The following is a 27738-nucleotide window of genomic DNA, read 5'->3' as shown; positions in this document are numbered from 1 at the left end:
ATGTGCCTTCGTTTATCCCACCGACACCAACGATGGGCCTTCGTTTATCCCACCGACACCAACGATGGGCCTTCGTTTATCCCACCGACACCAACGATGTGCCTTCGTTTATCCCACCGACACCGACGATGGGCCTTAGTTTATCCCACTGACACCAACGATATTTTATCCCACTAAGACCAACAATGGGTCTTTTTTAATCTCACTAACACCAACGATGAGACTTATTTTATCCCACGGAGACCTGAAATAGGGCTTATTTAATCTCATCGACACTAATGATGTCATGCTTTTTTTAATCCTAGTGACGATGGGACTTCTATTACATCTAATTCTGTGCACACTCAACAGCATGTCTACTGCTTCTCGAGGGATTTCAAGCCTAATAATAAAAGGTTTTAGTTGGAGTTGTGCTTAAAAAAATGACCTGGCGGGAGGAGGATTTTGGGAAGTCTGTATCGGCAATTGTTACTTTTTCTCTATACACAGGATTATAAAGTAGTGAAGAAAATATCTAGAGATCCAATAACACCCAGCAGCCATTTTCAGAGGACATCACCCATCACAGTCCCTCCACCTCACTGCCTGACAACAGAGGTAACCAGTGCCAAGAAGATTCTAGAAGTCAACAAGAAGATCATTGATCTGCTGACAGGAGAGGTGAGCGGTGGTGGGAATTCTGGGACATTATCCAGTAACAGACAAGGGATGTGTCTGGATGGTGACTGTATCATTGTGTGTGTCAGGTTCCTATAAGGTGTCAGGATGTCACTCTCTATTTATCCATGGAGGAGTGGGAGTATATAGAAGGACACAAGGATCTCTACAAGGACGTCATGGTGGAGGATCAGCTGCCCCTCACATCACCGGGTAAGAGGAGACTTTGTTGTAAAGGAGAGAGCAGTACGGAGGCTCCACCTAGATCCCCCATCATCTGATAAACACATAGAAACAATGTATTCAGTCAGTGTGTGTGTTTCTTACAGATGGATCCAGTAATGGGAACCCACCAGAGAGATGTCCTCCTCTGTATTCCCGGAATTCCACACAGGAAGATTATACAATCCTTCACCATCAGGTAGAAGGGACTGATCAACTAGAACTCAAAATTACTTTTAAGCTATGAGAGGTCTTCTATGTAATCTCTTGTTCCATTTTATAAATGTTTTCTGTCATCTTTGGGGTTTAGCTTGAAGAACTGAAAGACATCAAAGTTGAGGTTAAAGAAGAAGAAGATGAGAAAATGGTGGGGGGAGCTCAGCAGTCTATAGAGGAGAGCGGTTCTTTATATTCACACCATGATCAGGTAGATGGGAATGAAAATATTTCAAAATCAGGAGACAAAGTTCTTCTGCGTTATCACTTTTCTGCAGTTTTTTTCCAGATCTTATATTTTGTCATTTGTGGGGTTTAGGGTGAAGAGCTGAAAGACATCAAAATTGAGATTAAAGAGGAAGAAGAAGAGACGTTGGTGAATGGAGGTCAGCATCAGTCTATAGAGGAGGAGGAGATGATTAAACATGAACAAGAGAAATATTCTCTCTATATCAACACAAGTAAGTAATAATCACCAAATGCAGGAAAAGTTCACCATATAAAAGGTCCATCTTCATTCCTCAATATAACGTCATGTTCCCAACAAATGAGGAGGAGATACTGTACACCATATGAAAGGTCCATCTCCATTCCTCAATATAACATCATGTTCCCAACAAATGAGGAGGAGATACTGTACACCATATGAAAGATCCATCTCCATTCCTCACTATGATGTCATGTTCCCAACAAATGAGGAGGAGATAATGTACACCATATGAAAGGTCCATCTCCATTCTTCAATATAACGTCATGTTCCCAACAAATGAGGAGGAGATACTGTACATCATTAGACATGTGCATTCGTTTTCGTCCGAATGCATTTTCGTCCGAATTTCAGGTATTTTCGTTTTGACAAACGATAACGAAAGTGCAGATTCCGAAAAACGAAAGATCCGACATAAATAAATGTTTTTTTTCGTTTTCGTTGTTACAACAGTTCGATATAGAATAGGAGATTCGAAGTGACCGTTCGATATAGAATAGGAGATTCGACGTGACTCCATATGTCTATTGAACCTGTGGTCGAATGTGCCTAAGTTTCGTTTACCTCTATTAGTCCTATTATATAGAAAAGCTTCGACAGAGAGTAAATATTCGACATAGAGAGAACAGAATCGACAGAGAGAAACGATACTGGAATTGGGTGGGGGAAGTAAATTAAAAAAAAATGATAATATTCGACGGGATCGTTGCACGTTTATAATAATATTCGACGGGATCGTTGCACGTTTAATAATATTCGACGGGATCGTTGCACGTTTATAATAATATTCGACGGGATCGTCGCAACTATACGACACTGCAATCGTATATTTCGGCAATCGAATGCTCCGCCTATAGGCTATATAGTTTAGCAGCTCCATCGAATCTTCTTTATCCATTCGACAGACACCATAAGCCTTCCAAGACAGATTCGACCGTAATTCATGTGGATTTTCGGACGAATGCAATTTTTGCACGAAAAACGAAATAAATAAAAACGAATTTCGGGAGTAACTAAATAAATAAAATTTACGGACGAAAACGAAAAAACTAAACGAAATATTCTAGTCTGCACATGTCTATACATCATATGAAAGGTCCATCTCCATTCCTCAATATAACGTCATGTTCCCAACAAATGAGGAGATACTGTACACCATATGAAAGGTCCATCTCCATTCCCCAATATAACGTCATGTTCCCAACAAATGAGGAGGAGATACTGTACACCATATGAAAGGTCCATCTCCATTCCCCAATATAACGTCATGTTCCCAACAAATGAGGAGGAGATACTGTACACCATATGAAAGATCCATCTCCATTCCTCAATATAACGTCATGTTCCCAACAAATGAGGAGGAGATACTGTACACCATATGAAAGGTCCATCTCCATTCCTCAATATAACGTCATGTTCCCAACAAATGAGGAGAAGATACTGTACACCATATGAAAGGTCCATCTCCATTCCTCAATATAACGTCAGGTTCCCAACAAATGAGGAGGAGATACTGTACACCATATGAAAGATCCATCTCCATTCCTCACTATGATGTCATGTTCCCAACAAATGAGGAGGAGATACTGTACACCATATGAAAGATCCATCTCCATTCCTCACTATGATGTCATGTTCCCAACAAATGAGGAGGAGATAATGTACATCATATGAAAGGTCCATCTCCATTCCTCAATATAATGTCATGTTCCCAACAAATGAGGAGGAGATACTGTACACCATATGAAAGGTCCATCTCCATTCCTCAATATAACGTCATGTTCCCAACAAATGAGGAGGAGATACTGTACACCATATGAAAGATCCATCTCCATTCCTCACTATGATGTCATGTTCCCAACAAATGAGGAGGAGATACTGTACTCCATATGAAAAGTCCATCTCCATTCCTCAATATAACGTCATGTTCCCAACAAATGAGGAGGAGATACTGTACACCATATGAAAGGTCCATCTCCATTCCTCAATATAATGTCATGTTCCCAACAAATGAGGAGGAGATACTGTACATCATATGAAAGGTCCATCTCCATTCCTCACTATTACGTCATGTTCCCAACAAATGAGGAGGAGATACTGTACACCATATGAAAGGTCCATCTCCATTCCTCAATATAACGTCATGTTCCCAACAAATGAGGAGGAGATACTGTACACCATATGAAAGGTCCATCTCCATTCCTCACTATGATGTCATGTTCCCAACAATCTTCATCGATGTAACCAATATTATGCCAGAGATTTATGAATCTGTTGAGTTATGTACCAACATATATTATATATATTATGAATGTGAGGGATGAAGAGAAGGTGTAACGTTGGTTTTACAATGTCTTTCCAACAGGTGGACATTATGTCCAGAATACCTCTGAGGTTCCTCAGTTTTTCTCCTCAGATTTTAATGCCGAAGAAACTGGAATCACACAACCCTTTCCGGGAGAAAATCCCATTACTCAGAATATACATCATAGACCTTACCATTCACAGATGTCAATGGACCCCTCTCACCCTGAGGAATCATTTGATCGATCACATGCTGGGACTTCCAATACCCATCTAATATCTCACAGTGTCAATCGATCAATAGATCCATCTAATCCCAAGGAATCTTCTTCTAACCATGAAGGAGCTCACACAAGAGAGACTTTATGGTCATGTTCAGTGTGTAATAAATCGTTCACTAAAAAGAGAAACCTCCTTGCGCACCAGAGAATTCACACCGGGGAGGGCCTTTTCCAATGTTCAGAGTGCGGGAAAAGTTTTGTCCGGAAAGAAAAGCTTGTCATACACCAGAGAATTCACACCGGCGAGCGTCCCTTTTTATGTTCAGAGTGTGGAAAAGGCTTTGCCGAAAAGAGAACGCTTCAAAGGCACCAGAGATCTCACACGGGGGAGCGCCCCTATCCATGTGGTGAGTGCGGGAAACGTTTCATTCAGAAAGAAGACCTTATCAAACACCACAGAATTCATACTGGTGAGCGACCCTATTCATGTTCAGAGTGTGGGAAATGTTTTACTGAAAAAAGAACGCTTGTCATACATCAGAGAATTCACACGGGTGAGCGGCCCTATGCGTGTTTAGAGTGCGGGAGGTGTTTCGCTGAGAGAAGAATACTTCTTATACATCAGCGAAGCCACACGGGTGAGCGTCCCTTTCCATGCTTGGAGTGCGGGAAATGTTTCACTGAAAAAAGAAATCTTATCATGCATCAGAAAATTCACACTGGCGAGCGTCCTTTTTCGTGTCTAGAGTGTGGGAAAGGTTTCACTGAGAAAAGATCACTTCTTAAACACCAGAAAAGTCATACCTGTGGTTGCCCTTCGTATCCACAATGTGGGGAAGGTTTCCTACAAACCGGAGATCTTCAGCATCAGGGAAGTCACTCATGCGAGCGCCCCTTTTTATGTCCCGAGTGCGGGAAAGGTTTCATTCATAAAGAAAACCTCCTTAAACACCAACGGATTCACTCAACCAATCGTCCTTACTCATGCTCAGAATGCGGGAAAGGTTTCGTTCAAAAAGGAAACCTTCTCTCCCACCAGAGAATTCACACAGGCGAGCGTCCTTTCTCATGTTCGGTGTGCGGGAAATCTTTCAGTCATAAAGTAAGCCTTCTTCGGCATCAAAGAATCCACACAGGCGAGCGCCCGTATCCATGTTCGGAGTGTGGGAAATCTTTCACCGACAAAGGAAACCTTCTTAAACACCAGAGAATCCACACGGGGGAGCGTCCTTACGCATGTTCTGAGTGCGGGAAAGGTTTCATTTACAGGAAAAAACTCATAAGGCACCAGAAAATTCACACGCGGTAACATCTTTTTCTCATGTTCAGAGTGCGGGAAACCTTTTCCATGAGGAAGAAAGCCTTGTCAGATGGCAGAAAAAAACACACATTACAAAAGGGTTATTTTCCATGTTTAGAGTTTCCTCAAGACGGCAATGGTTTTTGTTTTAATACTTTATAGATTGTAGTTTTAAACTTGGATGCCCCATAGTAAGCCTATGGGTGACGTCATCACGCAGGCTCTGCAGGTGTTATTGTTGCCTCTCCTTTACCCCAGCTTCAGTGTAGAGGAGGGACAGCCAACAACAGCTTCCCCATAGTAAGCCTATGGGTGACGTCATCACGCAGGCTCTGCAGCTGTTGTCGCTGCCTCTCCTTTACCCCAGATTCAGTGTAGAGGAGGGACAGTAAAGGGCGTAAAAATCCACCACAAAGAGAAAACAAATGCATTTCAACCTTGCGGCGAATGACTGACTAAAGCCTGTCAGGGTTGAAACTTGTCTGAATTTTCTCTTTGTGGTGGATATTTACTCCCAATGGATATATAATAAAGACGATTTTAGGGCGGCAAGTGGGTGTTCAAAGCTCTAAAATCTTCTTTATTATATATCCATTGGTAGTAAAGATCCACCACAAAGAGAAACTGACGCGTTTCGGCCCTTGCGGTGAATGGCTGATCAAAGCCTGTAAAAGATATATAATAAAGAAGATTTTAGAGCTTTGAACACCCACTTGCCGACCTAAAATGCGAAAAGTGAATGCTGATGCGTTTAAGCCCTTACAGTGAGTGACCGCCTAAAGCCTGGAAGGGCTGAGACACGTCGGCGTTCTCTTCGTAGTGGATCTTTACTCCCAACGGATATTTAATAAAGAAGATTTTAGAGCTTTGAACGCCAACTTGCCGACCTTTCCCAAATGGAATGTCTGAGTGAACAGCTTGTGGTGCGGCTGTGCTCTTGGCACAGGTGGGAATTCCCTACCGAGGTTAAAGGACCGGAATGGCCACTGTCTAGGCCAGTGATGGCGAACCTTGGCACCCCAGATGTTTTGGAACTACATTTCCCATGATGCTCCACTACACTGCAGAGTGCATGAGCATCATGGGAAATGTAGTTCCAAAACATCTGGGGTGCCAAGGTTCGCAATCACTGGTCTAGGCCATGGGTCTCCCCCCTTGTTGACTTGAGACTCAAGACCGGGGCGGAGGTTCACCTTCCAGCAGGACTACGACCCTAAACATACAGCCAGAGCTACAATGGGATGGTTTAGATCAGGGGTCTCCAAACTTTCTAAGCAAAGGGCCAGTTTACTATCTTTCAGGCTTGAGGGGGTGGACTGTGGCCAATGGCAGTAGAAAATGCCTCAGCATGGAGGTATAGTACCGTATTGTCAATATCAATGAGAAGGATAGTGCCCCATTGATGTCATTAGGGGGAATGGTGCTCCATCATGGGCGTCACTTGGTGGAATAGTGTCCCAAAGGCCAGATACAGCCAAGTAAAAGGGCGCACCTGAGCACCAGTTTGGAGACCACTGTCCTACACCCTTATTTTGAGTGTAAGGGTGGCAGCACCATACTTTTTGGATTGTAGAAATGTTGAGCTTTACATTTGGAAGATACGGACTCCGATACGGCACGACTCATCTCTGGAGTTACTTTGGTATACTTGCCGTTCTTCTATTTTGTTTTTCGGAGCAAAGAGTGAATATGGAACCAACTCCTCGATGGCTTGACTTCTGGAGGAAATGAAGGCCACACCGTAGGCAGACACGTCTCGGGAGCTGATGATGGACTACATGCATTAGCTGGGAGGAGAACGTGGATCTGTGCAACACACCTCCAAATGACATACATCAGGGGCCTACGGTGCCGGATGACCAAGTTGGTGTAGGCACCAGCCTTATGGGCCCCACGTCATGTAATCAAAATAATATTCATTGGACCTTGAAAGAAAACGACGATGAAGATTTCTTAAATTGCTTACAAAAGGTAGAAAAAAATTAATCAACTCGAAGAAACAAAAACTTTACACTGAAGACTCAATAGAGAAAATACCGTATTAATGTAATGTACCCAATAAAAACGTAAAGTCCATAAACCATAGCTCTCGAGTTCACATTACATTTTGGAAATTTTTAATTCATCGTCTTTCAGCTGTCAGTTTGTAAAAAAAATTGGCACAACCTACATTTGTGTAATGTACAGTAGTGATGGTCACCCCCATATCTAGCGCCCAACGTGCTCACTACTTGGTTCAATGGTATCCCACTAGAGCTCAAGAGACCTTCAGAAACCTGTGAGGATGGCCCAAGTTTTCCACTGCCTAGGGGCCTCCACCGAGTTTGTTGTAATGAAGGCTTAACTGTTGAATTTAATGAGAATTCCTTGGTAAACAAAGTGAAAGTACATACTGTAAGGGGATAGTGCTGTTACATATTGTATACTCTTATATAAAGTCGGAAGACTCACAATACTTAATACAATACAATACAATACTTAATAAAAAAAAATGTAAAAGTTAATCTAAAGAAGGGTTGTGTATGTTCTTAATGTTGTTTTTTTTAAATGTGATACAATAAATGTTTTTTTTGTTGTTTTGTTTTTATCCCCAAGTGATATTTTTATTATCTATCTTTTAAAAAAAGGAAATACAGTTGTGCTTATAAGTTTACATACCCTGGCGGAATTTAATGATTTCTTGGCCATTTTATAGAGAATATGAATGATAACACAAAAATGTTTCTTTCACTCATGGTTAGTGTTTTTGCTGAAGCCTTTTATTATCAACCAACTGTGTTTAATTTTTTTAAAATCATAATGGCAACAGAAATGACTCAAATGACCCTGATCAAAAGTTTACACACCCCGGTGATTTTGGCCTGATAATATGCACGCAAGTTGACACAAAGGGGTTTGAGTGGCTAATAATGATAACCATCCTCACCTGTGATCTGTTTGCTTGTAATTAGTGTGTGTGTATAAAAAGGTCAATGAGTTTCTGGACTCCTGACAGACCCTTGCATCTCTCATCCAGTGCTGCATTAATGTTTCTGGATTCTGCGTCATAGTTTCATAGTTAGTAAGGTTGAATAAAGACACCAGTCCATCCAGTTCAACCTGAGTGAGTGTCTACCCCTATCCCTGTACATTGCACACTCACATTGGTCCCTACCCTCAAGGAGCTCACAATCTAAGGTCCCCATTCATATACTAGGGCCAATTTTGGACAGAAACCAATTAACCTACCTGCGTGTCTTTGGAGTGTGGGAGGAAACTTGAGTGCCTGGAGGAAACCCACGCAGGCACAGGGAGAACATGCAAACTCCAGGCAGGTAGTGTTGTGGTTGGGATTCAAGCCAGCGACCCTTTCTACTGCTAGGTGAGAGTGCTAACCACTACACCATTGTGCCACCCATGGGGTCATGGGGAAAGCAAAAGAATTGTCAAAAGATCTGCGGGAAAAGGTAGTTGAACTGTATAAAACAGAAACGGGATATAAAAAGATATCCAAGGAATTGAGAATGCCAATCAGCAGTTTTCAAACTCTAATCAAGAAGTGGAAAATGAGGGGTTCTGTTGAAACCAAACCACGGTCAGGTAGACCAACTAAAATTTCATCCACAACTGCCAGGAAGATTCTTTGGGATGCAAAAAAAAAACACAAGTAACTTCAGGTGCAATACAGGACTCTCTGAAAACATGTGGTGTGGCTGTTTCAAGAGGCACAATAAGCAGGGGCGGACTGACCATTCAGGCACTCGGGCACTGCCCAATGGCCCCATGCCACTAAGGGGCCCCATCAGGGTTGCCAGCCTCAATAAAACCAGGGACAGTATGTAAAAATCTGTGTTTTGTTTAAAAATCCCAAGATTCTAGCTGCCCCGTCTCTCCTGTACCTTTTCAGTGTATGTATGTGTATTCTGTGTGTGTATATTGTGTGTCTGTGTGTATACTGTATGTGTGTGTGTGTGTATACTGTGTGGCCTCCATAATCTATTGCCTTTGGGCCCCATAATCTCTTATTGCCTGGAGGCCCCATAATCTCCTATTGCCCTGGGGCCCCATAATCTTCTCCTATTGCCCGGGGGCCCCATGAGTTGTCAGTCCGCCCCTGACAATAAGGAGGCACTTGAAGAAAGATGGGCTGCATGGTCGAGTCGTTAGAAGAAAGTCATTACTACGCAATTGCCACAAAGTATCCCGCTTACAATACGCCAAGCAGCACAGAGACAAGCCTCAAACCTTCTGGCACAAAGTCATTTAGAGCGATGGGACCAAAATTTAGCTTTTTGGCCACAACCATAAACACTTCATTTGGAGAGGCGTCAACAAGGCCTACGATGAAAGGTACACCATTCCTACTGTGAAACACGGAGGTGGAACACTGATGTTTTGGGGATGTGTGAGCTACAAAGGCACAGGAAATTCGGTCAAAATTGATGGCAAGATGAATGCAGTATGTTATCAAAAAATACTGGAGGAACATTTGCATTCATCAGTCAGGAAGCTGTGCATGGGAAGTACTTGGACATGCCAACATGACAATGATCCAAAACACAAGGCCAAGTCCACCTGTCTTTGGCTACAGCAGAATAAAGTGAAGGCTCTGGAGTGGCCATCTCAGTCTCCTGACCTCAATATCATTGAGTCACTCTGGGGAGATCTCAAATGTGCCGTTCATGCAAGACGGCCCAAGAATTTACAGGAACTGGAGGCTTTTTGCCCAGAGGAATGGGCAGCTTTACCATCTGAAAAGATAAAGAGCCTCGTCCACAAATACCACAAGAGACTTCAAGCTGTCATTGGTGTTAAAGGAGGCAATACACGGCATTAAGAACTGGGGTATGTAAACTTTTGATCAGGGTCATTTGGGTAGTTTCTGTTGCCAATATGATTTAAAAAGAGTAAACACCGTTGATTGATGATAAATGGCTTCAGCCAAACACTAACCATGAGTGAGAGAAAAGTTTTTGTGTTATTCATATTCTCTGAAAAATGGCCAAGAAATCATAAATTCTGCTGGGGTGTGTAAACTTATGAGCACAACTGTAAATAGTATGAAAATAGAGGGATTCTAAGAAGTCCTGAGAAAGAGGATACCTTTGCCCAAAACTGTAGCAATAGGTGGGCAGATTTGACAATATGTGGACAACTGGTTTACTTTTCAATATGTTTTATTTTGTCATAAAAAGAATAAAAAAAAAAAAAGTAAAAAAATATCCACTGGGAGTAAAGATCCACCACAAAGAATAATCTGACGTGTTTCAGCCTTTAGTCAGTCATTTCAAGGCTGAAACGCGTCAGTTTCTCTATCTGGTGGATCTTTATTCCAAATGGATATACACTAAAGTCAAAAAGTATTGGGACACCTGCCTTTACACACATGAACTTTAATGATATCCCAATCTTAGTCCGTAGGGTTCAATATTGAGTTGGCCCACCCTTTGCAGCTATAACAGCTTCAACTCTTCTGGGAAGGCCGTCCACAAGGTTTAGGAGTGAGTCTATGGGAATGTTTGACAATTCTTCCAGAAGCGCATTTGTGAGGTCAGGCACTGATGTTGGAACGAGAAGGCCTGGCTCGTAGCCTCCCCTCTAATTCATCCCGAAGGTGTTCTATCGGGTTGAGTTCAGGACTCGCGTTCCTCCACCCCAAACTCGCTCATCCATGTCTGGAACAGGAAGGGGCCGTCCCCAAACGTTTCCCACGAAGACATATACATTTCAATTGGGTACAGCGTCGCACAACCGAGTAAAGTAACACAGTGCCGTATCGCCAAAAAAAAAAAAAGGCCTGGTTATAGGGTGGGGGGGGGGGGCGTTAAGTCGAGTGGTTAATAATAACAAAGTTTGTGCAAATGAATAAAGTGTGATGGACAGTACACAATCGTTGTTCATTTTTTTCCCCCCCAAAGATGGACTCAGCTTTTTTTATCATCTTGCTCACTGAAGTTGCACTTTAACCCCTTCCCGCCGAACGTATGCAGATATATGGCCTCGGCTTTCGGGGTTTTTTTCCCAGGATGATGCCCGCAGCTGCAGGCATCATCCTGGTACCCTTTTTTAGAGCAGGCGATCGACATTCCAGGGATAACAACCAATGCGGCTCAAAGTCACTCGGTTGTTATCCCGGAGGAGCGGGAGGGGACATCTCACCGTCTCACCCACCGTCCCACCGGGAGACCCGATCTTTGATCCGCCACTTCTGGCGGCTAGAGACAGACTGGCACGAGGCCGGAAACGGCTTTGTTCCAGCCTTCTCTCTGTAAACACGGAAGCGACGACGTGACGTCACAACGTCACTTCCTGTTTACTCGGCTGCCAATGGCGCCGGTTTTAAAAAAATATACAGTACTCAAAATCACCGTTTTCAGCGATCTGAATATGTTGAAGTGCAAAGGAGGGATTTTTTTTTTTTAGATCCCTCCATAAAGAGGACCTGTCACCACCTATTACTGTCACAAGGGATGTTTACATTCCTTGTGACACCAATAAAAGTGATCAAAAATGTATTTTTTTTAAAAATAAAAATAAATTAAATTAAAAATTAAAAAATCTTCAAGCGCCCCCCGTCCCCGCGAGCTCGCGCAGCAAAGAAAACGCCTACGGAAGTCGCACCCGCATATGTAAACGGTGTTAAAATCACACATGCGAGGTATCACCGCGATCGTCAGAGCGAAAGCAATAATTCTAGCACTAGACCTCCTCTGTAACTCTAAACTGGTAACTGTTATTTTTTTTTTTAAATGTCGCCTATGGAGATTTTTATGTACCGTAGTTTGTCGCCATTCCACGAGTGTGCGCAATTTTAAAGCGTGACGTGTTTTTATCTATTTACTCAGAGTAACATCATCTTTGACATTATGCAAAAAAATTGGGCTAACTTTACTGTTTCGTTTTTGTTTTTTTAAATTCATGTAAGTGTCTTTTTCCCAAAAAGTTGTGTTTAAAAGACCGCTGCACAAATACATAAAATATTTGAGGTGATTGTAGCCGTATTGTAGAGTACTGCTTGGACCTTGAAGAAGAGGACACACACCCCGAAAGTTTCGTCCATGAAAAATGATATGTTAGTGCAAATAAAATCAAAAAAGTATCACAGACAGTACGCAATCGTTGTTAATTTTTTTTCCCCCAAAGATGGATTCAGCTTTTTTATCATCTTGCTCACTGAAGTTGCACTTTAACCCCTTCCCGCCGAATGTAAAATATTGAAACAATCGCAATTTTATTCTCTAGATTCTCTGCTAAAAAAATATACGTAATGTTTGGGGGATTCTAAGTAATTTTCTAGCAAAAAATATGCATTTTAACTTGTAAACACCAAATGTCAAAAATAGGCTTAGTCGAAGTAGGCTGCAAATTTTATATACACAAGAAAGAGATCCTAGTTGGGACACGCGCACAGGAAGGGATGTATTATACAAACAGGAAGTTCCGGGTGAGAGGTGAGTTGGGAGGAAGTAGAGAGGAGACATTGCTGGAAGTGGCAGCAGAGGAGGTAATAAGATATTATTTTATATTTACACCCAATAACCCCCCCCCCCCCCGTCATGTCCGTCCTCTTCCTCCATATCCTTTTATCTCCAGCATTTCGGTGCACACAGATATACTTAGAAGAAAGGATCAGATAGTTGCAGCTCTTTTTATTCATCGGCAATGTTACACACAAGATAATAAGTAAAGCCTAGCGCACGCTATTCCAAAGTCGAAGAACAATCCTATGATTTGTCCCCGTTTCCTCTTCCCATGTTTGAAAATGGAGAATGCCATTAATGGTAGGAAAATTCTTGAATGACAGAGGACAACCTCCCACGTAGGTAGCCCCGGTCTATGTCCAGTCTGCGGTCACGCACTTTGTTTTTCGATCATGCCCCGGGCTTACTCGTTCGATTCTTATGGGACGATAACTAAGGATGAGCTCAGGCGTGTTTGCATGGTCCACATGCAGAGCCCGCCAGGAAGTTGGCGTAGCACTGCACTAATCACAGGCAGTGAGACATTGCCCCGATGTGCGGCTGCAGAGATCGGACAATGTCTCACTGCCTGTGATTAGCGCAGCGCTGCGCCAGCTTCCTGGCGGGCTCTGCACGTGGACCATGCAAACACGCCTGAGCTCATCCCTAACGATTACTGTACTAACTAAATGAAATTTGGACATTATAATAACTAACGAGAAAATTTTTCCAACATGTCCCTTCGGAAACTTTCACCTGAACAGTCCATATTGGCTCTCCAAAGCAGTGATGGAACATCAAAGGATGGTTCTGAATTAGGGATGAGCTCGGGCGTGTTCGCATGGTCCATAAGCAGAGCCCACCAGGAAGTCGGCGCAGCGCTGCGCTAATCACAGGCAGTGAGACATTGCCCCGACGTGCGGCTGCGGAGATCGGGAAATGTCTCACTGCCTGTGATTAGCACAGCGCTGTGCCTGCTTCCGGCTCTGCACGTGGAGTCTGCGAACACGCCCGAGCTCATCCCTATTCTGAATACAGGTGTTTTCATATAATGTGTACTGGGCTTAAGGATGAGCTGAACATACTTGGGGTCAGCTTGAGGCAGGTTCACAAAACATGAGATATATTTGGGTGACGATTGTGAACTCCACTGAAGTCAATGGAGGCCTGATGTAAAAGGACCAGAATGGCCACTGTCTAGGCCAGGGGTCTCCCCCATCATTGACTTGAGACTTAAGACTGGGGGGAGGTTTACCTTCCATCAGAACAACGACCCTAAACGTATAGCCAGAGCTGCAATGGAATGGTTAGGGGAAGGAGTACTGCCTGCCCCATTGTTGACTTGAGACTTAAGACTGGGGCGGAGGTTCACCTTCCAGCAGAACAACGACCCTAAACATACAGCCAGAGCTTCAAAGGAATGGTTTAGATCAGGGGTCTCCAAACTTTATAAACAAAGGGCCAGTTTACTGTCCTTCAGACTTTAGAGGGGCCAGACTGTGGCCAGTGGGAGTACAAATTGTCCTGCCATCAGTGGAAGTAAACAATGCATCTTCATTATTAGGGGATGGAACAGTGCCTGCCCCATTGTTGACTTGAGACTTAAGACTGGGGCGGAGGTTCACCTTCCAGCAGGACAACGACCTTAAACCTACAGCCAGAGATACAATTATTACTGTTGTTATTATTATTCACGATTTATATAGCGCCAACAGTTTACGCAGAGCTTTACAATGTATAGGGGGGACAACACAATTACAGTACAATACAGAAGGTACAGGAGGGCCCTGCTCATAGAGCTTACATTCTAAAGGGAGGGGGTGGTGGTACAAAAGGTAATAGCTGCAGAGAATGATTTGATGGGGGTGGCTCGGGGACAGTTAGGTGGGTGTGGGATAGGCTTCCCTGAATAAATGAGTTTTCAGGGAACTCCTAAAGGTGGACAGGGTAGGGGCTGAGTGGACAGACTGAGTTCCAGAGGATGGGAGAGGCTCTGGAGAAGTCTTGAAGGCGAGCATGAGAGGAGGTAACAAGGGAGCTAGAGAACAGGAGGTCCTGGGAGGAGCGGAGGGGACGATTTGGGCGATATCTGCAGATGAGGTTGGTGATGTAGATGGGGGCGATGTAGTGGATGGCTTTGTATGTTATGGTTAGCATTTTGAATTTTACACTGTGGGGTAGGGGAAGCCAGTGAAGGGATTGGCAATGGAATGGTTTAGATCAGGGGTCTCCAGACTTTCTAAACAAAGGGCCAGTTTACTGTCCTTCAAGCTTTAGGAAGGCCAGTCTTTGGCCATTGGGAGTGGACATTGTTCTGGTGTCAGTGGGAGGAATAGTGCCTCATTGTTGGTGTCAGTAGGAGGAATAAAGCCACATCATTGGTGTCAGTAGCAGAAATTATGCCCCCATTGTTGGTGTCAGTGGGAGGAATAGCGCCCCATCCGTGGTGTCAGTAGGAGGAATAAAGCCCCATCATTGGTGTCAGTAGCAGAAATTATACCCCCATTGTTGGTGTCAGTGGAAGGAATAGATCCCCATTATTGGTGTTAGTATCAAGAATTATGCCCCATTGTTGGTGTCAGTGGGAGGAATAGTGTCTTGTATTAGTGGAAGGAAAAGTACCCCAAGGGCCAGATAAAGACAAGCAAAGGGCCGCAGTTTGAAGACCACTGGTCTATGCTAATGGGCAAGGGATTGCCAAAGAAATGATCACTTCTACAGGACACAGAAGAAGCCCCCCCCCTTCCACGCACCGCTTTTACCGAGCTCTCCTGTACAATTGGGGAGCCCTGTACCGCCGCCGATTTGGAACCCCAGTGCACTCAAAGGGGAAGAAGGTACATCTTTACCCACCTCCCCTCTGTGATGCAAGAAACCGCAAACAACGAGGATGTAGTCACTTCCGGTTTGATATTTACAAGCCGTCATATATATATGTGCCGACATTATTCATCCAGATAATTCTCAGTTTATTATCCGTCTACAGAGAGGAGAGTCCTGTATAGATCACATGACCACATGAAGAGGAATGGACAAAGATCAAAGTCACATGACTCAGAGGATATTGGACCTCACCCTGGAGATCATCTACCTGTTGACCGGAGAGGTGAGGAGGATTCTGGGAGGTCACATGACATCACTCTTATCTCTATTAATAAAACACAAACCTGACCGGAGAGGTGAGGAGGATTCTGGGAACCTGTAATAATAATAATAATAATTGTTACTTTTTCTCTGTAAACAGGATTATAAAGTAGTTCAGAAAACATCTGGTGATCCATTAACACCCAACAGCCGTCTTCCCAGGACATCACCCATCACAGTGCCTCCACCTCACTGCCTGACAACAGAGGTAACCAGTGCCAAGAAGATTCTAGAAATCACCAAGAAGATCACTGATCTGCTGACAGGAGAGGTGAGCGGTGCCGGGAATTCTGGGACATTATCCAGTAACAGACAAGGGATGTGTCTGGATGGTGACTGTATCATTGTGTGTGTCAGGTTCCTATAAGGTGTCAGGATGTCACTGTCTATTTCTCCATGGAGGAGTGGGAGTATTTAGAAGGACACAAGGATCTCTACAAGGACGTCATGATGGAGAATCAGCCGCCCCTCACATCACCGGGTAAGAGGAGACTTTATTGTAAAGGAGAGAGCAGTACGGAGGGTCCACCTAGATCCCCCATCATCTGATAAACACATAGAAACAATGTATTCAGTCAGTGTGTGTGTTTCCTACAGATGGATCCAGTAATGGGAACCCACCAGAGAGATGTCCCCGTCCTCTGTATTCCCGGGATTCCACACAGGAAGATCACTCCATCCCTCACCAGGATGGAGTAGGTGGTACTGACCATGTAGACCTAATAAGTTATTCTAAACTTTAAGATAACAGTTTTATATGTAATCTTTTTTTTCTTTCTCCAAATCTATATTATCTTATTTTGGGGTTCAGGCTGAAGAACTAAAGGACATCAAAGTTGAGGTTAAAGAGGAAGAAGAAGAGATGTTGGTGAGTGGAGATCAGCAGTCTATGGAGGAAGAGGAGATGATTAAGAAAAGTAAACGAGAGGAATCGTCTCTTTATATTAACACACGTAAGTAATAAGCACTAAACGCATGAACAGTTAACATTAAGTATAAAGTATGTTAAACTGTTGTCAGGGTATTTATACCGAAATATTAAACAGTATTATATTTGCGGAAATAAGTAAGAATCTATGATTTAGGAGATTTCCGCGTATTTCCACAAATCAACCAAATAACTCAAATTCTGACTGTTAAATGGGTTTTTAAAAAAATCATGTCCATCAAATTCACCCAACCAAAATATTGGCATTTGATCCATGGGAAGGGATCTCAAAAGGTTATCGGAGATCTCCCCAGGTTAACCGTCTACAATAATCTTTCCTACAAATATTATTAGCCATTTATAAATGTTGTATTTAGAAACACTGATACTGTACACCATATGAAACGTCCATCTCCATTCCTCACTATTACGTCATGTTCCCAACAAATGAGGAGGAGATACTGTACACCATATGAAAGGTCCATCTCCATTCCTCAATATAATGTCATGTTCCCAACAAATGAGGAGGAGATACTGTACACCATATGAAAGGTCCATCTCCATTCCTCACTATGATGTCATGTTCCCAACAATCTTCATCGATGTAACCAATATTATGCCAGAGATTTATGAATCTGTTGAGTTATGTACCAACATATATTATATATATTATGAATGTGAGGGATGAAGAGAAGGTGTAACGTTGGTTTTACAATGTCTTTCCAACAGGTGGACATTATGTCCAGAATACCTCTGAGGTTCCTCAGTTTTTCTCCTCAGATTTTAATGCCGAAGAAACTGGAATCACACAACCCTTTCCGGGAGAAAATCCCATTACTCAGAATATACATCATAGACCTTACCATTCACAGATGTCAATGGACCCCTCTCACCCTGAGGAATCATTTGATCGATCACATGCTATGACTTCCAATACCCATCTAATATCTCACAGTGTCAATCGATCAATAGATCCATCTAATCCCAAGGAATCTTCTTCTAACCATGAAGGAGCTCACACAAGAGAGACTTTATGGTCATGTTCAGTGTGTAATAAATCGTTCACTAAAAAGAGAAACCTCCTTGCGCACCAGAGAATTCACACTGGGGAGGGTCTTTTCCAATGTTCAGAGTGCGGGAAAAGTTTTGTCCGGAAAGAAAAGCTTGTCATACACCAGAGAATTCACACCGGCGAGCGTCCCTTTTTATGTTCAGAGTGTGGAAAAGGCTTCGCCGAAAAGAGAACGCTTCAAAGGCACCAGAGATCTCACACGGGGGAGCGTCCCTATCCATGTGGCGAGTGTGGGAAACGTTTCATTCAGAAAGAAGACCTTATCAAACACCACAGAATTCATACTGGTGAGCGACCCTATTCATGTTCAGAGTGCGGGAAATGTTTCACTGAAAAAAGAACGCTTGTCATACATCAGAGAATTCACACGGGTGAGCGGCCCTATGCGTGTTTAGAGTGCGGGAGGTGTTTCGCTGAGAGAAGAATACTTCTTATACATCAGCGAAGCCACACGGGTGAGCGTCCCTTTCCATGCTTGGAGTGCGGGAAATGTTTCACTGAAAAAAGAAATCTTATCATGCATCAGAAAATTCACACTGGCGAGCGTCCTTTTTCGTGTCTAGAGTGTGGGAAAGGTTTCACTGAGAAAAGATCACTTCTTAAACACCAGAAAAGTCATACTTGTGGTTGCCCTTCGTATCAACAGTGTGGGGAAGGTTTAGTACAAACCGGAGATCTTCAGCATCAGGGAAGTCACCTCCTTAACCAGTTGCCGACCGCCGCACGCCGATGTACGTCGGCAGAATGGCACGGGCAGGCATAAGGGCTTACATGTACGTCCCTTGCCTCCCGCGGGTCTGGGGCCCGATCGGGCCCCCGCCCGGTGCCTGCGGCGTTTGGTTTTCGTCCGGGAGCGATCCGGGACGAGGGGGCGGCCATTCATTCATGGCCACCCCCTCGCGATCGCTCCCGACGAATAGAAATCCCCCGTGACATCACTTCCTCTCCTGTAATGTAAACACAGGAGAGGAAGTGATGTATTCTCTCCTCCGTGTCGGTATTTTCCGTTCCGACACGGAGGAGAGCGGATCGGTGAGTTGCACCAACACTCTACACACACAGTAGAACATGCCAGGCACACTCACACCCCCCCTTTACCCCCCGATCACCCCCCCCAATTACCCCTGCCCCCCAGTCACAGTGACACCAATGTCATTTTTTTTTTTTTTTTTTTGCATTGGTGTCATTTGTGACTGTAGTAACTGTTAGGGCAGTTAGGGTTAGCCCCCTTTAGTTCTAATGTACCCCCCTAACCCCCCCAATAAAGGTTTAACCCCGTGATCACCCCCGTCACCAGTGTCACTAAGGCTGGGTTCACATTGCAGCGGTTTATGAGAACGAATGTGATTCGCACCGCACTGCAGTGCAAATCACATCCGATCTCTGTGCGATTCGAGTTCAGCCATTCGCTGCACCCGCCGCACCCGCCACACCCGCCGCAAATTCGCACGGGACCCTTTTTTTGGCCCGCAGCAGAATCGGATCGCATGGGTGTTCACACCATGCGATCCGAGTTTGCAGATCGCACTGCGATATGCGAACTGATCTGGGGGTGTCAGTAACATTTCACTGACACTCCCAGCAGTTCGCATAGGGCAGTGTGAACTGCCGCCGGGAGGCATGCGATGCGGGAACCCGCCGCGGATTCATGGCGTTCCCGCATCGCTCCAGTGTGAACCCAGCCTAATAAGCGATCATTTTTCTGATCGCCGTATTAGTGTCACAGGTGACGCTAGTTAGGCAGGTAGGTATTTAGGTTCGCCGCAGCTTTTTATAGCGCCAGGGACCCCCATATACTACCGCATAAAGCCCCCTGATTGCCCCCTAGTTAACCCTTTCACCAGTGATCACCATATAACTGTTACAGGTGACGCTGGTTGGTTAGTTATTTTTTTATAGTTTCAGGGCACCCGCCATTTATTACCTAATAAAGGTTTAACCCCCTGATCACCCGGCGGGTGTCATTTGTGACTAATAACTGTTAGGGCAGTTAGGGTTAGCCCCCTTTAGTTCTAAGGTACCCCCCTAACCCCCCCAATAAAGGTTTAACCCTGTGATCACCCCCCGTCGCCAGTGTCACTAAGGCTGGGTTCACATTGCAGCGGTTTATGAGAACGGATGTGATTCGCACCGCACTGCAGTGCAAATCACATCCGATCTCTGTGCGATTCGAGTTCAGCCATTCGCCGCACCCGCCACACCCGCCGCAAATTCGCACGGGACCCTTTTTTTGGCCCACAGCAGAATCGGATCGCATGGGTGTTCACACCATGCGATCCGAGTTTGCAGATCGCACTGCGATATGCGAACTGATCTGGGGGTGTCAGTAACATTTCACTGACACTCCCAGCAGTTCGCATAGGGCAGTGTGAACTGCTGCCGGGAGGCATGCGATGCGGGAACCCGCCGCGGATTCGCGGCGTTTCCGCATCGCTCCAGTGTGAACCCAGCCTAATAAGCGATCATTTTTCTGATCGCCGTATTAGTGTCACAGGTGACGCTAGTTAGGCAGGTAGGTATTTAGGTTCGCTGCAGCTTTTTATAGCGCCAGGGACCCCCATATACTACCGCATAAAGCCCCCTGATTGCCCCCTAGTTAACCCTTTCACCAGTGATCACCATATAACTGTTACAGGTGACGCTGGTTGGTTAGTTATTTTTTTATAGTTTCAGGGCACCCGCCATTTATTACCTAGTCTCACTAGTGTACCCCTAAATTTAGGGGTGTCTACTTCCCAAAATGGGGTCATTTGGGGGGGTTTGTGCCATCTTGGCATTTTATGGCCTTCAAAACTGTAACGCCCTTAGAAAGCCTGAAGGCGGTGCTTGGTTTTCGGGGCCCCGTACGCGGCTAGGCTCCCAAAAAGTCCCACATATGTGGTATCCCCGTACTCAGGAGAAGCAGCAGAATTTATTTTGGGGTGTCATTTCACATATGCCTATGGCATGCGTGAGCAATATATCATTTAGTGACAACTTTGTGAAAAAAAAAAAAAAAAAAAGTTTGTAATTTTCCCGCAACTTGTGGCAAAATATAAAATATTCCATGGACTCAACATGCCTCTCAGCAAATAGCTTGGGGTGTCTACTTTCTAAAATGGGGTCATTTGTGGGGGTTTTGTGCCATCTTGGCATTTTATGGCCTTCAAAACTGTAATAGGTAGTGAGAAGTGAACTCAAAAATTTACGCCCTTAGAAAGCCTGAAGGCGGTGATTGGTTTTCGGGGCCCCGTACGCGGCTAGGCTCCCAAAAAGTCCCACATATGTGGTATCCCCGTACTCAGGAGAAGCAGCAGAATTTATTTTGGGGTGTCATTTCACATACGCCCATAGCATGTGTGAGCAATATATCATTTAGTGACAACTTTGTGTAAAAAAAAAAAAAATTTTTTTTTTTGTCATTATTCAATCGCTTGAGGCAAAAAAATAAAATATTCAATGGGCTCAACATGCCTCTTATCAATTTCCTTAGGGGGTCTACTTTCCAAAATGGGGTCATTTGGGGGGGTTTTGTACTGCCCTGCCATTTTAGCACCTCAAGAAATGAGATAGGCAGTCGTAAACTAAAAGCTGCGTAAATTCCAGAAAACGTACCTTAGTTTGTAGATGTGACAACTTTTGCGCAAACCAATAAATATACAATTATTGACTTTTTTTTTACCAAAGACATGTGGCTGAATACATTTTGGCCTAAATGTATGACTAAAATTGAGTTTATTGGATTTTTCTAATAACAAAAAGTAGAAAATATCATTTTTTTTCAAAATTTGCGGTCTTTTTACGTTTATATCGCAAAAAATAAAAATCGCAGAGGCAATCAAATACCATCAAAAGAAAGTAATATCAGAGGGGGACGAGCTGGAGGAACCGACATTTTTTAAAAAGTGGGAAAAAGAATTGGGGGTTCAATGTAATATTCAAATTAGAAAGAAAATATTAACTTTAATTCACTTTGCGGGGGGAGGGAGTAAAATGATAGAAACAAATTACAAATGTATAGCAAGATGGTATGCTACCCCTGACAAACTAAGTAGGTTTAGAAACGATCAATCACCGGAGTGCTGGCGAGGTTGCAAATCTATCGGGAGTATGAGCCATATATGGTGGGATTGCCCCAAAATTAAAGAATTCTGGAAGAAGATAATTGAATTAGTAAAGGTGGTAACGGGAAAAGTGGTCAGAGAAGACCCATGGATGGTCTTATTCCATGGGACAGAGCAGACAATTAACCAATATAAAGCATCATTAGTCCCTATATTATTAGACATCGCAAAAAATCTTATCCCGAGAAAATGGCGAGAGAAAGAAAGCCCTAAAATCCAGGATTGGATTCGTCAGGTTACCGAAATACAACATATGGAAAGTGGGGAGGGTGGAGAGGAGGAACCAGCCATAAAGGAGAAGAGGGATCGGAAATGGGATCCCTGGGAGAAATTTAAAAAATCATGGCGATATGTGGAGGAAATAACGCAGGAATAACTACGGGAAAGGCAAACTGGAAGTGAGGTTTTAAGTAGAACTCTGAGGAAAAGTAACCAGGAACAGGGAGGTGGGAGGGAGGGGGTAGAAAAGAGTATAAAGGGACAAAGAGAAGAGGAGGCACAAACGAGAATAGATATTCGACGTATCGTTTTAGGATACGGGATGCTTACCTCTCTCTTCCTACCCATAATGAGCGTGAAAAAGAGAGGGAGGGGGGGGGTGGGGAGTAATTAAAGTGAAGAATTTGGGCGAAGGAGGATAAGGGATAAATTTAAAGGGAAAGTTAAAGATGACTCGACGGCGTTCCCTTTCTTGGTTTTTGTTTATGTGTTCTTTTTAATGAATAAATGAATAAAGTCTTTGAATGATAAGGAGAGCTACAATGATGTGAAGTTAAGACGAGGCAAACTAAAATGAACGCCAAGGTGATTGGCACCTCGCTGATAAATTCGCTGAAGTAGCAACAAAAAAAAAAAAAAAAAAAAAAAAAAAAGCTCTATTTGTGGGAAGAAAAGGACGCAAATTTTGTTTGGGTACAACATTGCATGACCGCGCAATTACCAGTTAAAGCAGCGCAGTGCCAAAGTGTAAAAAGACCTCTGGTCATTTACCAGCAAAATGGTCCGGTCTGAAAGTGGTTAAACACCAACAGATTCACTCAACTGATCGTCCTTACTCATGCTCAGAATGCGGGAAAGGTTTCCTTCAAAAAGGAAACCTTCTCTCCCACCAGAGAATTCACACAGGCGAGCGTCCTTTGTCATGTTTGGTGTGCGGGAAATCTTTCAGCCATAAAGTAAGCCTTCTTCGGCACCAAAGAATCCACACATGCGAGCGCCCGTATCCATGTTCGGAGTGTGGGAAATCTTTCAGCCATAAAGTAAGCCTTCTTCGGCACCAAAGAATCCACACAGGCGAGCGCCCGTATCCATGTTCGGAGTGTGGGAAATCTTTCACCGACAAAGGAAACCTTCTTAAACACCAGAGAATCCACACGGGGGAGCGTCCTTACGCATGTTCAGAGTGCGGGAAAGGTTTCATTTACAGGAAACAACTCGTAAGGCACCAGAAAATTCACACGCGGTAACATCTTTTTCTCATGTTCAGAGTGCGGGAAACCTTTTCAATGAGGAAGAAAGCCTTGTCAGATGGCAGAAAAAAAACACACATTACAAAAGGGTTATTTTCCATGTTTAGAGTTTTCTCAAGACGGCAATGGTTTTTGTTTTAATACTTTATAGATTGTAGTTTTAAACTTGGATGCCCCATAGTAAGCCTATGGGTGACGTCATCACGCAGGCTCTGCAGCTGTTGTCTCTGCTTCTCCTTTACCCCAGTTTCAGTATAGAGCAGGGACAGCCAACAACAACTGCCCCATAGTAAGCCTATGGGTAACATCATCACGCAGGCTCTGCAGCTGTTGTCGCTGCCTCTCCTTTACCCCAGATTCAGTGTAGAGGAGGGACAGTAGAGGGCGTAAAAATCCACCACAAAGAGAAAACAAATGCATTTCAGCCTTGCGGCGAATGACTGACTAAAGCCTGTCAGGGTTGAAACTTGTCCGAATTTTCTCTTTGTGGTGGATATTTACTCCCAATGGATATATAATAAAGACGATTTTAGGGCGGCAAGTGGGTGTTCAAAGCTCTAAAATCTTCTTTATTATATATCCATTGGTAGTAAAGACCCGGCGCGTTTCGGCCCTTGCGGTGAATGGCTGATTAAAGCCTGTAAAGGATATATAATAAAGAAGATTTTAGAGCTTTGAACACCCACTTGCCGACCTAAAATGCGAAAAGTGAATGCTGACGCGTTTAAGCCCTTACAGTGAGTGACCGCCTAAAGCCTGGAAGGGCTGAGACACGTCGGCGTTCTCTTCGTAGTGGATCTTTACTCCCAACGGATATTTAATAAAGAAGATTTTAGAGCTTTGAACGCCAACTTGCCGACCTTTCCCAAATGGAATGTCTGATTGAACAGCTTGTGGTGCGGCTGTGCTCTTGGCACAGGTGGGAATTCCCTACCGAGGTTAAAGGACCGGAATGGCCACTGTCTAGGCCAGTGATGGCGAACCTTGGCACCCCAGATGTTTTGGAACTACATTTCCCATGATGCTCCATTACACTTCAGAGTGCATGAGCATCATGGGAAATGTAGTTCCAAAACATCTGGGGTGCCAAGGTTCGCCATCACTGGTCTAGGCCATGGGTCTCCCCCCTTGTTGACTTGAGACTCAAGACCGGGGCGGAGGTTCACCTTCCAGCAGGACTACGACCCTAAACATACAGCCAGAGCTACAATGGGATGGTTTAGATCAGGGGTCTCCAAACTTTCTAAGCAAAGGGCCAGTTTACTATCTTTCAGGCTTGAGGGGGTGGACTGTGGCCAATGGCAGTAGAAAATACCTCAGCATGGAGGTATAGTACCGTATTGTCAATATCAATGAGAAGGATAGTGCCCCATTGATGTCATTAGGGGGAATGGTGCTCCATCATGGGCGTCACTTGGTGGAATAGTGTCCCAAAGGCCAGATACAGCCAAGTAAAAGGGCGCACCTGAACACCAGTTTGGAGACCACTGTCCTACACCCTTATTTTGAGTTTAAGGGTAGCGGCACCATACTTTTTGCATTGTAGAAATGTTGAGCGTTACATTTGGAAGATACGGACTCCGATACGGCACGACTCATCTCTGGAGTTACTTTGGTATACTTGCCGTTCTTGTATTTTGTTTTTCGGAGGAAAGAGTGAATATGGAACCAACTCCTCGATGGCTTGACTTCTGGAGGAAATGAAGGCCACACCGTAGGCAGACATGTCTCGGGAGCTGATGATGGACTCCATGCATTAGCTGGGAGGAGAACGTGGATCTGTGCAACACACCTCCATATGACATACATCAGGGGCCTACGGTGCCGGATGACCAAGTTGGTGTAGGCACCAGCCCTATGGGCCCCACGTCAACTAATCAAAATAATATTGATTGGACCTTGAAAGAAAACGACGATGAAGATTTCTTAAATTGCTTACAAAAGATCAATTCGAAGAAACAAAAACTTTACACTGAAGACTCTATAGAGAAAATACCGTATTAATGTAATGTACCCAATAAAAACGTAAAGTCCATAAACCAAATAGCTATCGAGTTCACATTACAGTTTGGGAATTTTAAATTCATCTTCTTTCAGGTGTCAGTAAAAAAAAAATTGGCACAACCTACATTTGTGTAATGTACAGTAGTGATGGTCACCCCCATATCTAGCGCCCAACGTGCTCACTACTTGGTTCAATGGTATCCCACTAGAGCTCAAGAGACCTTCAGAAACCTGTGAGGGTGGCCCAAGTTTTCGACTGCCTAGGGGCCTCCACCGAGTTTGTTGTAATGGAGGCTTAACTGTTGAATTTAATGAGAATTCCTTGGTAAACAAAGTGAAAGTACATACTGTAAGGGGATAGTGCTGTTACATATTGTATACTCTTATATAAAGTCGGAAGACTCACAATACTTAATACAATACAATACAATACAATACAATACTTAATAAAAAAAATGTAAAAGTTAATCTAAAGAAGGGTTGTGTATGTTCTTAATGTTGTTTTTTTTAAATGTGATACAATAAATGTTTTTTTTTGTTGTTTTGTTTTTATCCCCAAGTGATATTTTTATTATCTATCTTTAAAAAAAAGGAAATACAGTTGTGCTCATAAGTTTACATACCCTGGCGGAATTTAATGATTTCTTGGCCATTTTATAGAGAATATGAATGATAACACAAAAATGTTTCTTTCACTCATGGTTAGTGTTTTTGCTGAAGCCTTTTATTATCAACCAACTGTGTTTAATTTTTTTAAAATCATAATGGCAACAGAAATGACTCAAATGACCCTGATCAAAAGTTTACACACCCCGGTGATTTTGGCCTGATAATATGCACGCAAGTTGACACAAAGGGGTTTGAGTGGCTAATAATGATAACCATCCTCACCTGTGATCTGTTTGCTTGTAATTAGTTTGTGTGTATAAAAAGGTCAATGAGTTTCTGGACTCCTGACAGACCCTTGCATCTCTTATCCAGTGCTGCATTAATGTTTCTGGATTCTGCGTCATAGTTTCATAGTTAGTAAGGTTGAATAAAGACACCAGTCCATCCAGTTCAACCTGAGTGAGTGTCTACCCCTATCCCTGTACATTGCACACTCACATTGGTCCCTACCCTCAAGGAGCTCACAATCTAAGGTCCCCATTCATATACTAGGGCCAATTTTGGACAGAAACCAATTAACCTACCTGCATGTCTTTGGAGTGTGGGAGGAAACTGGAGTGCCTGGAGGAAACCCACGCAGGCACAGGGAGAACATGCAAACTCCAGGCAGGTAGTGTTGTGGTTGGGATTCAAGCCAGCGACCCTTTCTACTGCTAGGTGAGAGTGCTAACCACTACACCATTGTGCCACCCATGGGGTCATGGGGAAAGCAAAAGAATTGTCAAAAGATCTGCGGGAAAAGGTAGTTGAACTGTATAAAACAGAAACGGGATATAAAAAGATATCCAAGGAATTGAGAATGCCAATCAGCAGTTTTCAAACTCTAATCAAGAAGTGGAAAATGAGGGGTTCTGTTGAAACCAAACCACGGTCAGGTAGACCAACTAAAATTTCATCCACAACTGCCAGGAAGATTCTTTGGGATGCAAAAAAAAAACACAAGTAACTTCAGGTGCAATACAGGACTCTCTGAAAACATGTGGTGTGGCTGTTTCAAGAGGCACAATAAGCAGGGGCGGACTGACCATTCAGGCACTCGGGCACTGCCCAATGGCCCCATGCCACTAAGGGGCCCCATCAGGGTTGCCAGCCTCAATAAAACCAGGGACAGTATGTAAAAATCTGTGTTTTGTTTAAAAATCCCAAGATTCTAGCTGCCCCGTCTCTCCTGTACCTTTTCAGTGTATGTATGTGTATTCTGTGTGTGTATATTGTGTGTCTGTGTGTATACTGTATGTGTGTGTGTGTGTATACTGTGTGGCCTCCATAATCTATTGCCTTTGGGCCCCATAATCTCTTATTGCCTGGAGGCCCCATAATCTCCTATTGCCCTGGGGCCCCATAATCTTCTCCTATTGCCCGGGGGCCCCATGAGTTGTCAGTCCGCCCCTGACAATAAGGAGGCACTTGAAGAAAGATGGGCTGCATGGTCGAGTCGTTAGAAGAAAGTCATTACTACGCAATTGCCACAAAGTATCCCGCTTACAATACGCCAAACAGCAC

At 43.8% G+C, this 27738-nt stretch overlaps 1 protein-coding gene across 1 annotated transcript; it reads left to right on the top strand.

The window, feature by feature from the left end:
• Window positions 1-432: 432 nt before the first annotated feature.
• On the top strand, window positions 433-26110 carry LOC143955207 (uncharacterized; the record flags this gene model as incomplete). The annotated part of the gene is given in 13 exon segments (XM_077465293.1): window positions 433-660; window positions 747-870; window positions 987-1078; window positions 1190-1306; window positions 1415-1556; window positions 3948-5562; window positions 15871-15952; window positions 16091-16261; window positions 16348-16471; window positions 16588-16685; window positions 16802-16943; window positions 17648-18750; window positions 23044-26110. Coding segments are annotated over 13 exon segments (4554 nt in total), but the record flags the coding sequence as incomplete, so codon positions are not given.
• Window positions 26111-27738: the final 1628 nt, after the last annotated feature.

The sequence above is a fragment of the Lithobates pipiens genome, unplaced genomic scaffold, assembly GCF_037356315.1.
Source record: "Lithobates pipiens isolate NorthernLeopardFrog02 unplaced genomic scaffold, aLitPip1_a1.2 Scaffold_35, whole genome shotgun sequence".
NCBI lineage: Eukaryota > Metazoa > Chordata > Amphibia > Anura > Ranidae > Lithobates > Lithobates pipiens.
Note: the sequence above shows the minus strand (reverse complement) of the source record. Positions and strands in the feature narration are given on the sequence as shown.